The sequence below is a fragment of the Scyliorhinus torazame genome, chromosome 11, assembly GCF_047496885.1.
Source record: "Scyliorhinus torazame isolate Kashiwa2021f chromosome 11, sScyTor2.1, whole genome shotgun sequence".
NCBI lineage: Eukaryota > Metazoa > Chordata > Chondrichthyes > Carcharhiniformes > Scyliorhinidae > Scyliorhinus > Scyliorhinus torazame.
Window position 1 is genome coordinate 150,646,107 of NC_092717.1, and position 11,335 is coordinate 150,657,441.

Sequence of the window (11,335 nt, forward strand, 5' to 3'; positions counted from 1 at the left end):
AGTGGGGGTGGGGGGGGAGGGGGGGGTGGGGGAGGGGGACAACTGGGTTGCTGCTGCGGAAATCCAAAAGGAAATGGCTAAAGAGTGGGTGGGCGGGGATGGTGTGCGACGCTGGCGGAGCGAGCGGGAGCGCGGAGGCGGGATATGGGACTGGCCTAGAGAAGGTAATGGCTAGTCGACACGGGAGGGGGGCAGGTAGCCCCCTAGTGAGGCTGATCACGTAGAACGTGAGAGGCCTGAACGGACCGATAAAAAGGGCCCGAGTGCTCGCGCATTTGAAAGGACTAAGGGCAGACGTGGTTATGCCCCAAGAGACGCACCTAAAGGTGGCGGACCAAGTTAGGCTAAGGAAAGGATGGGTGGGACAGGTGTTCCACTCAGGACTGGACGCAAAGAACAGAGGGGTGGCCATTTTGGTGGGGAAACGGGTAGCATTTGAAGCAAAGAACATCGTAGCAGATAGCGGAGGTAGATATGTAATGGTGAGTGGTAGGCTGGAGGGAATGGAGGTCGTGTTGGTTAATGTGTATGCCCCAAATTGGGACGATGCGGGATTCATGAGACGGATGCTGGGGCGTATACCGGACCTGGAGGCAGGAAACTTGATTTTAGGAGGGGACTTTAATACGGTGCTGGACCCGGGGCTAGATAGATCCAGCTCAAGGACCGGAAGAAGGCCGGCAGCGGCCAAGGTACTTAAGGGGTTTATGGACCAAATGGGGGGAGTGGATCCATGGCGATTTCTTAGACCTAGGGCTAGGGAGTTTTCCTTCTTCTCCCATGTCCATAAAGTGTACTCCCGGATAGATTTTTTTGTGTTGGGAAGGTCGTTGATCTCTAGGGTGGAAGAAGCTGAGTACTCAGCCATAGCTGTTTCGGATCATGCCCCACATTGGGTGGACCTGGAAGTAGGAGAGGACAGGGAGCAGAGAACACTCTGGCGATTAGATGTGGGACTGATGGCGGATGAGGGAGTGTGTGCAAGAGTGCGGGGGTGTATTGAGAGATACCTGGAGGTCAATGACGACGGCGAGGTCCCTGTGGGAGTGGTCTGGGAAGCATTAAAAGCGGTGGTCAGAGGTGAGCTGATCTCTATTGGGGCCCACAAAAGGAAAACAGAGGCCAAGGAAAGGGAAAGATTACTGGGGGAGATTTTAAGGGTGGACAGGGAATTTGCAGAGACCCCGGAGGAGGAATTGTACAGGGAGAGGAGACGACTCCAGACGGAGTTTGACCTTCTGACCACCAGAAATGCGGAGGTACTGTGGAGGAAGGCACAGGGGAGGAGGTATGAATATGGGGAAAAGGCTAGTCGCCTGTTGGCGCATCAATTGCGAAAGAGGGCAGCAGCGAGGGAGATAGGAGGAATTAGAGACGAAAGGGGAGACACGGTGCGAAGGGCAGGAAAGATAAATGAGGTGTTCAAGACCTTCTATGAGGAACTGTATAGGTCTCAACCCCCAGAGGGAGAGGAGGGGATGCGGCAGTTCCTGGACCAATTGAGGTTCCCGAAAGTGGAGGAGCAGGAGGTGGCAGGCCTGGGGGCGCCGATTGAGGTGGACGAGGTTATTAAGGGACTGGGAAGCATGCAAGCAGGGAAGGCCCCGGGGCCAGACGGGTTCCCGGTGGAATATTACAGAAAATATGTGGACTTGTTGGCCCCGTTGATGACGAGGACGTTCAATGAGGCCAGGGAAGGGGGGGGACTCTACCCCCGACGATGTCGGAGGCGACGATATCGCTAATTTTGAAGAGGGACAAAGATCCGTTGCAGTGCGGGTCCTATAGACCTATTTCACTATTGAACGTGGACGCCAAATTGCTGGCAAAGGTACTGGCATCGAGGATAGAGGACTGTGTCCCGGGGGTGGTGCACGAAGACCAGACAGGGTTCGTAAAAGGGAGACAACTGAATGTTAACGTGCGACGACTATTAGGGGCAATAATGATGCCCCCAGTGGAGGGGTAGGCAGAGATAGTGGCGGCAATGGACGCAGAGAAGGCATTTGATAGGGTGGAGTGGGAGTATTTATGGGAAGTGTTAAGGAGGTTTGGGTTTGGGAACGGGTTTATTAGCTGGGTTAGACTTCTTTATGGGGCTCCAACGGCAAGCGTAGTTACAGGTCGACATAGATCGGAGTATTTCCGATTATATAGGGGAACAAGACAGGGATGCCCGCGTACTCCATTGTTGTTCGCGTTGGCAATTGAACTTCTGGCCGTGGCGTTGAGAGACTCCAGGAAATGGAGAGGGGTGATTAGAGAGGGAGAAGAACACCGAGTCTCGTTATACGCAGATGACCTATTGTTATACGTGTCGGACCCAGCGGGGGGGATGATAGAGGTTAGGCGAATTTTGAGGGGGTTCGGGGAATTCTCGGGGTATAGGCTAAACATGGGGAAGAGTGAATTATTTGTGATACATCCAGGGGACCAGAGTAGAGAGATAGAAGGCTTACCGCTAAGGAAAGTGGAAAGAAACTTCCGATACCTGGGGATTCAGATCGCAAGGAGCTGGGGAACCTTGCACGGACTTAATCTGACACGGCTGGTAGAACAAATGGAGGAGGACTTCAAGAGGTGGGACATGCAGCCTCTATCGCTGGCGGGCAGGGTGCAAGCAATTAAGATGATGGTCCTCCCGAGGTTCTTATTTGTATTTCAATGTCTCCCTATACTAATCACCAAGACCTTTTTTAATAAAATAGATAGGAGCATCACGAGCTTCGTGTGGGCAGGGAAAGTTCCGAGAGTAAGGAGGGGGTTCCTTCAGCGTAGTAGGGGCAGAGGAGGACTGGCACTACCGAACTTGGGTGATTACTATTGGGCCGCCAATGTGGCAATGATACGTAGATGGATGATGGAGGGTGAGGGAGCGGCGTGGAAAAGACTGGAGAGAAAGTCCTGTAAAGGGACGAGTTTAGAGGAGCTGGTGACGGCGCCGCTACCGTTCTCACCTAAAAAGTTTACCACGAACCCAGTGGTGGTGGCAACACTGAATATCTGGGGACAGTGGAGGCGACAGAGAGGGGTGCGGGGAGCCCTGGTGGGGTCCCCTATCAGGAACAACCATAGGTTCGCCCCAGGAAGAATGGATGGAGGATTTCAGAGCTGGTACCAGTTGGGAATTAGGAAGGTGGGAGATTTATTTATAGATGGGACTTTTGCGAGCTTGGGAGCATTGGAGGAAAAGTGTAAGTTGCCCGGGGAAATTTCTTGCGATATATGTAGGTGAGGGCGTTTACTAGACAACAGGTGAGGGAATTTCCGTTGCTCCCGACACAGGGGATACAGGACAGGGTGCTTTCAGGGGTGTGGGTCGGAGAGGGCAAGGTGTCAGAGATTTATAGAGAGATGAGGGAAGAGGGGGAGGAGTCGGTGGGTGAACTAAAAGGAAAGTGGGAAGAAGAATTAGGGGAGGAGATAGAGGAGGGTATGTGGGCTGATGCCCTAAGCAGGGTAAATTCCTCTTCCTCATGCGCCAGGCTTAGCCTGATTCAATTTAAGGTGCTACATAGAGCACACATAACGGGGGCAAGATTGAACAGGTTCTTTGGAGTGGAGGACAAATGTGGGAGGTGTGGCGGGAGCCCGGCAAACCACGCACATATGTTTTGGGCGTGCCCGGCACTGGAAGGGTATTGGAAGGGAGTGACGGGAGTGATTTCGCAGGTGGTGAAGGCCCGGGTCAAACCAGGCTGGGGGTTAGCTCTATTTGGAGTTGCGGAAGAGCCGGGAGTGCAGGAGGCGAAAGAGGCCGATGTCGTGGCCTTTGCGTCCCTAGTAGCCCGGCGCAGGATCCTACTCATGTGGAAGGAGGCGAAACCCCCCCGGATTGGAGGCCTGGGTAAATGATATGGCGGGGTTCATTAAACTGGAGCAGATAAAGTTTGCCCTGAGAGGATCGGCTTAAGGGTTCACCAGGCGGTGGCAGCCATTTCTCGACTACCTAGGGGAACGTTAGAGGGAAGACAGATGACCAGCAGCAGCAACCCGGGGGGGGGGTTAGTTTAGTTTAGGTCAATAGACAATGGGGTTTTGTTACCTGTGTATTGTTAAAAATTTCTGTTTTGTTATTGTTTTGTTTGCTTTGTAAGAGGGAAAAATTGTTGTTTGGAAAAAAATTTCAATAAAATATATTTTTTTAAAAAGATAATGGGGGTGATTCACTGTGAGCGCAAATGGCGATGTGAGCGCAAAATCTCACGAGAAGCGGAAAACGAGATTCTCACCAGCAGCGCGGGTTCAATTCCCGTACCAGCCTCCCCGAACAGGCGCCGGAATGTGGCGAGTAGGGGCTTTTCACAGTAACTTCATTTGAAGCCTACTTGTGACAGTAAGCGATTTTCATTTTCATTTCATTTCATTTTACTCATTTCTAGTTTCCACAGAAGTGTATCATCACTTTACTTCAGCTGCTGCTGGCACAAATGTACAATCAACCAAAAGGATGATGCCAGTTGCTTATTCCTTTCCCCTAAAAATTGACTACACTTTGGTTGGAAGGTCCTTCAAATGACAGATCGATTGCAATTGATAGCAAATGGCTGCTAGCTCTTGTTATGAAGTGGAAGAACAATACTTCAATTTTGGGGTGAATTTACAGCGTTTAGAAGATGAGCTTTGAAAGTTTGTAAATTAATATTACTTACATTTAAATTTAAAGGTGCCACACTTTGCGTGATTTGTCAAGACCGAAGTTCATTACGCCAAACAATTGTACGCCTGGAGTTGGAAGATGAATGGCAGTTCCGACTGCGTGATGAGTTCCAGACAGCCAGTAGCAGTGATGATAAGCCACTTTATTTTCTTACTGGACGGCATATTTAAACTCACTTCAGATGGCAAGAAACAATAAGCGAGGGTGATGGGTGGCACTAAAAACAGTATGATAAAGCACAATTTATAATTCCACGGGAAGGGTAAGGTGGCACAGTTGTGTAGAAAAAACACATCGAAGTTTGTTGGTAGTTTGACGACAGTCACTTTAACAAACAATTATCTCAGAACAGAAACATAGCCCACAGAGATAAGAGAGGGCTACCTTCTGAGGTCAGTTTCTTCAGTAACTCCAGAAAAGAGTTTGTTACGTAATTTGTGAGGAAAATGGCTTTACATACAACTTGTTACATCAACCTATTCATCATGGCAGAAAAAGGCAGCATGAGCTGCAGAATGTGTATTTTTCCATCATGGGTTTGACCTGTACTACTTATTTTAAAACATGTCCAAAGTAGGCTCGGATCAAAGAAGAGTGAACTACTGTCAATAGAAATACTTCACTTGAAAAGAATGGAACCAAAGCAGTGGAATGAAAGCAATTGAAGATTGTATGTTGAAGATTCTCCACCGTCACTATTCTGACTGTACGTAATTACAGTTAAGCTCAGGGGTTTACATATAGGTGACAATGGAGAGGGGTTGTCCGTAATCATGCTAACTATTCTTATAAGTTTTTGTTTTTGTAGCGTATGGTTTCATACTTATTTGATGTAATACTTCACCCTTCTTAAGTATTTTTTTTAGAAAGCTCACATATCTTCTGAACATTTTAATCTAATTGCATTACTATGAAAATTGCAAGATTTCATTATCTGATGCTTTGTGGGGGTGTTGCTATAAATTTTAATGGCATCTTGTCGAGAAGCTTTTTTGACTGTACACAATGTAGACCTTTGTTAATTTGTAATTTCATTTAACAGAATTGTGTTTGCTCTCTCCTGTATAACCACCCCAAGAGTACTCTTCTATATATTGCACAGGTAGTTGTTGCTTTTGTTTACACATAACTCCCACTATTTGTTTAATTGACTCTTAATTTCATGCATGGAGCTATCCATAATGCATTGAACTGTAGCTTTTGGTAGACTGAATGTGCTGCCTTGACACCCAGAACATATACATTTTTTCAATTTTAAATGTTAAAATGGTAAACGCCAAATTCTGTTAAGAGGATGGAGGCAATGTGGTTTTCATTTCCTTTTTGTACGACACATATAAAAAGAGTAAATGTGCACTAGTATCACACATCTTATAGTTCTCTGCTGTGTTGCCTGTAAAGTGTCATTTTTAATATCTCCTTTGTTTTCAGAGATGTTCTGCAGTTATATAAATGAATGTAAACATTGGTTTAGTTGTAATTCATCCTATCTCTGTGAAACACGATTTCACTTTGACTAATTTTTAGGCACCTACAACAGACTTAAGTCTGTAAGAGACCTTATATAATTCATATTAAAGAAGGAGTGATAATGTTGACAGCAATTCAAATACAAAAGAGCAATTGTATAAAAATGTTAAATTAGTTATCCCCCCCCACAAGTTTGATAATTTAAGCATGTGCTGAGATGATCATAAAATCATGACTTTTGTTACAAACAAAAGTATTGAATAAAAACATTCCAAATTGACATATGGAGAGAGAAAAATTAAACACGTATTTATGTGACAGTTGGAAAGTGTCAGTACAATGTTAAAATCAGACTACACAGGCACAGCTCTGCCAGCAACAATATGCATGTGCTGTGATAGCAAAGGTGGGTATGGGAATATCAGCTGATAAACACTGATTGTTATTAGTGAGGTAACCTTTAAATCAAACTCTTGTACTGTAAATATTGCCAATTACAAATGAAGGTTTATCTCTTTTACAATGTAGTTCTTTCTACCCCTGCACTGTACACAATTTCTTGTTTGAATTTTCAACGGTAAGCATAGAACTTAAAAAACTTTAGTCTTCACCCAGTGTTATGTGAGCTTTGTACAAAAGATATCTGCCTTGGGGGTTTATGGATTTTAAAGATATCATATGATATTGGTGTTGGGAGATGGATTATGACACCATTATTGTCACGGATCTCAGGTAGCTTTGTATTACATGAATGTATTGCTGAAGTTCAAATTCCACTGACAGGACATAGTGCTACATTTTGCTTTCTTAGCTGAGACTAGAAGTAGCTAAATAAATTATAGACCTCTCCATCTGAGTATTTGGTTTATATGTACATTTGCAACAGGTATTGTTTGGATCATGTCTTGTCCTTCATAATCTAACCTTCAGTTATTGTGAAATCAATATATTTTGCTGTGATTGGCAATCTGCCGTAGCATAGCATCCAGTCTTGTCACTGAACTTTGTGCATTTTATGATTGAATGTATGCTGTGTTAGTTAGAACACCATTGTAAATTCACTTTTAAATTTGTAGGGCATAATATAAATTCTTCTGCATTTGTTGTACGCTACATACCATGAACAAGTTAGATAGGCCAATTGGAAAAATAAGTGGAAACTCACGTTTCAGGCTGGAGTGATAACTTTCTGTTCTAGTTCTGTTCTGTAACATTGTTCTTACACAGGCTTCTGCTGGTGGATGATTTCCTGGTGTACTATGTGTAGTGAATGTGAAACATTCTCTTTACAAAATACATTTGTGAATTTGCTACACATAGCACACACCAAGTCTTTTCCAACTATTGGAATGTACTGCTTTCATCCATGTGATCTGCATTGGAAGAGTTAAATTGGGCTTAAGTTATTTTTTTCTTCTTTAATTTGATCTAACTCTTGATGTTGATAGCGTCCAGGTTTCAAATGATGCATCAGCTCCATAAAGCCAATCTGTGCCGTAAACTGCAGCTACTCTGATTTTAAATTACAGCAAAGAGCGAAGCACCAGAGATTGCATTGTCTCTTGGCGATTATTAAGCTTGCATTGGTAATAATCATTTGGAGAAGGAACATCGAGACAAAGAAAAGCAGTGTTAGTCAGAGAATAACTTTGCCCTTTTTTAATTAATCCTTCATGAAATCTCTCTTGAAGAATAAAATGAAGACATTGCACGCTGTCCACAAGGTTCTCTAAAGCAAACAACTTTAGAACACTGGTAAATTTTGTTAGTTTCTTAACGGTAGTGTTTAACTCAGACACGTTGATGAACAGATGTTATTTAGTGTACTGAATCCTGAAATTAAAACAGAAAGTGCTGGAAAGCCACAAAAGATCGGTTACTATCTCAAAAAGTTACTTCATATTTCAAGGTGTAACTCTTCATGTTTTATATCTTGGCATGATAGCAGTCCATCTGATCATGTAAATTCTAAGCCGCCCTCTGTCCCGAGGCACCCAATCCATATGTACAACAGGAAGGGAATTCCCTGTAAGAACAAAGGAGCATAGGGCTTAGGAGCCGGGGTAGGCCAAGTCAGCCCATTGAGCCTGCTCTGGCATTTGTTAAGATCATGGTTGATCTGATTGTGGTCTCAACTCCATTTTCCTGTCTGTTTCCAACTCTGCTCTCTTTTCAAATTGTTTTTAAGCCACACAAGGCCATATATTAAAAGCTGTAAGAGGAACCAGCACCAGTCTCCTCATCTCTACTTTCAGACAGGTTGTCGTCTGCAAACATTATTGAAGCTTTGGTAGCTAATGGTGTAATGCTAGAGTTCCTGATGTTTGAGCAACAGGAATCAGACACTATGGCCAGAACTTTCCAGCTGTTCACGCCGACGCACTTCTGGCCCTGCCGACGGTGCACCCCCGCCGTGTGTTTCATGGTGACAAAGAGTGCATTCAATGGGAAACCCCATTGACAATGGCGGGACCAGAAGATCCGCTGCTGCAAACATACATTAACTTCTAATTAACTTTGGTTCCTGATGGAGGGATGCGATCTTTCAGTGATGATATGACCCAAGGGAAATTCATCATGAATATAAGCATGCCAGGGATTAGGGTGAATTACATTGATTTATCACTACATGCCTTGACATGGTAAGATTTTGTAGAGTTTGAATACTCAAAGTAGTTAGAAATACAATTTATGGATAAATTGTCGTTAACCAATCATAAATTGATCAGTGATTCTGCCCAGTATGGTTCACCTACCTCATTCCCAACCCAGGAAAGTAGACGTTGAGATTCTGTTGGCCTTGCCCGTTGACTACCAAGGGAGCTGAAAAAGTGTCTTTAAAGGGTTTGAAGAATCAAGTGCTGATTGCAGTGATCCCCATTACAAGGATTTGCCATTACCAGGGCACCATGTGCACTTTGTCTTTGTGTAATTTACTAGCTCTTAGACTTTTGGGCACCAATAGGTTCAGTAGATATTACCAGTAGCATAATGCGGCTCACTAAAGCTCAGAATATATCCAGTGACAGGTTCTTAGCCAAATTCTGATGTAATAATTATGTTACAAAGTCCACTTCAAGGCACCCTTGATTGTGGAGGTGGAGTATGCGGCACTCTCATGAGATACTTCAACAGGAGGAGAGCCCTATGTTTTCTACTTGCAAATCTTATAGCTTTCACATTAATTGTTATCCTAAATATGAACTAGGAGCAGGAGTAGGCCACTCATCCTTTTGAACCTGATCCATCATTCATAAGATCATGGCTGATCTGATTGAGACCTCAGATCCACATTTCCATCTACTCCCGATAACCTTTCACCCCCTTGTTCATCAAGAATCTACCGAGTTCTGCCTTAAAAATAGTTAAAGACTCTGCTTCTGCTGCCTTTTGAGGAAGAGAGTTCTAAAGACTCAAGCCTCTGAGGGAAAACATTTCTCCTCGTCTCTATCTTAAATAGGCGACCCCTTATTTTTAAATAGTGACCCCTAGTGCTAGATTCCCACACAAGGGGTAACATCCTTTCTACATCCACCCTGTCAAGACTTCTCTGGATCTTATATGTTTCAATCAAGTTACATTTTACTCTTCTAAACTCCAGAAAATACAAGCCTAACCTTTCCAGCATTTTCTCATAAGATTCCAGGTATTTTCTTTCAACACATTTACTGGTTTTGAGGCTCTGTACCTAAGCTCTAGCTATACTATCCCAGGTTTTTGGATTACGAAAATAGATTTGGCTTTGGCAGAAACGTCACCATTGACAATATCTGGCAGGGGAGCAGTTCCAGGTTTTGCTTCCCCTCTCTTTCATACCATCTTTCCAGTGCTCAAACATCATTACATCTTGACACCGCATCTCAAAATGTGGCTCAATCACTGGCTCTGTCTCCATTGCAGCCTGCAATGCCCTTCTTCCAGTATGCGTCTTGAGTAATAGGCACATTGCAGATTCTACCATGCTGGCAGATTGAAATAGACTTTAAATGCAAAAGCACCTCTTTTTTTTCTGGTTATAAATCTGTTGCTTTCATAGCTAACAATTCATCGAATAGGTATGCAAAATAACACAATTGCAAAAAATAAGTAAACACTCAATATGCTCACTTGGGGGAGGCTGGGACATAGTGGTATTATTGCTGGACTAGTAATCCAGAGACCCCAGGTAATGCCCTGGGGACCCGAGTTTGAATCCCACCTTGGAAGGTGGTGAAATTTGAATTCAATAAAAATCTAGAATTAAAAGTCTAATGATGACCATACCACTGTCGATTGTCGTAAAAACCCATTTGGTTCACTAATGTCATTCAGGGAAGGAACTTTGTCATCCTTACCTGATCTGTCTTATATGTGGCTCCAGATCAACAGCAATGTGATTGACTCTTAAATGCCCCCGGGGATAGGCAATAAATGCTGGCCCAGCCAGCGACGCCCTCATCCCCTGAATGATTTTTTTAAAAATCCTGTACATAGTGTGATAAAGAAAAGTCCCACTCCAGCCTGAATGTTCCTTTAAGGTTTTCCCATTAATTTTCCCAGTTGGATAGTTTACTCAATGGTCTGTATAGGATACCTTCATTAAAAAAAAAAAAGAGTACTACACCTGAAAGTGAGTAATCTCTTTTTTGTTGCATGTAAACAGTAGTTGATTCAAAACTAGTTTAGCTGTAGAGTATGAACAACTTAACTGTGAAGCTTAAATTATGCAATGGCTTTTTGAAACTCCATAGGATGTTTTATCTAATTGCTGCTTTATCATTATGTTAATTCCGAATTTAATTACTTTTTGCATCCCTAAATATGGTAATTTGTTTGTTGCCAACCAGACCTACCTCAAGTTTCAACATTTGTACAATGTTTGTGTTAAATTGTCTTTCTGCAAATCGTGGTTCCTTTTTGTTTTGAATGTGTTAGTTTACTTTGAATGTATTAAATTGACATTTAAACTGAAATATTGGTTGAAATGATTTCTTTATGGACAAAATGTTTTTATTTTTGACATAGTTAATCTTCCACTGTTCCTGAGAGGTTTACGCGATTGAACTTACACGAGCATTATCAGTATTATTCGAAACAATATTAACATATTAGACAATTAGAAAAGTGATCAAAAGCCAATCAAAACAGCTTCTCACATTTATATTACACATTGAAAGGAATATACAGCACAGAAACAGGCCATTCATCCCAACTAGTCCATGCCAG

At 43.3% G+C, this 11,335-nt stretch overlaps 1 protein-coding gene across 4 annotated transcripts in view; it reads left to right on the plus strand.

The window, feature by feature from the left end:
• Positions 1-11,082, plus strand: part of greb1l (GREB1 like retinoic acid receptor coactivator) — a 417,126-nt gene extending 406,044 nt beyond the window's left edge. For all 4 annotated transcript variants that reach the window (XM_072467885.1, XM_072467884.1, XM_072467887.1 and 1 more), the window contains one exon: positions 4,667-11,082. In XM_072467885.1, the coding sequence (XP_072323986.1) occupies positions 4,667-4,830 (164 nt within the window). In that variant the 3' untranslated portion in view covers positions 4,831-11,082. The remainder of the gene's footprint in view (positions 1-4,666) is intronic.
• The last annotated feature ends 253 nt before the right edge of the window (positions 11,083-11,335 follow it).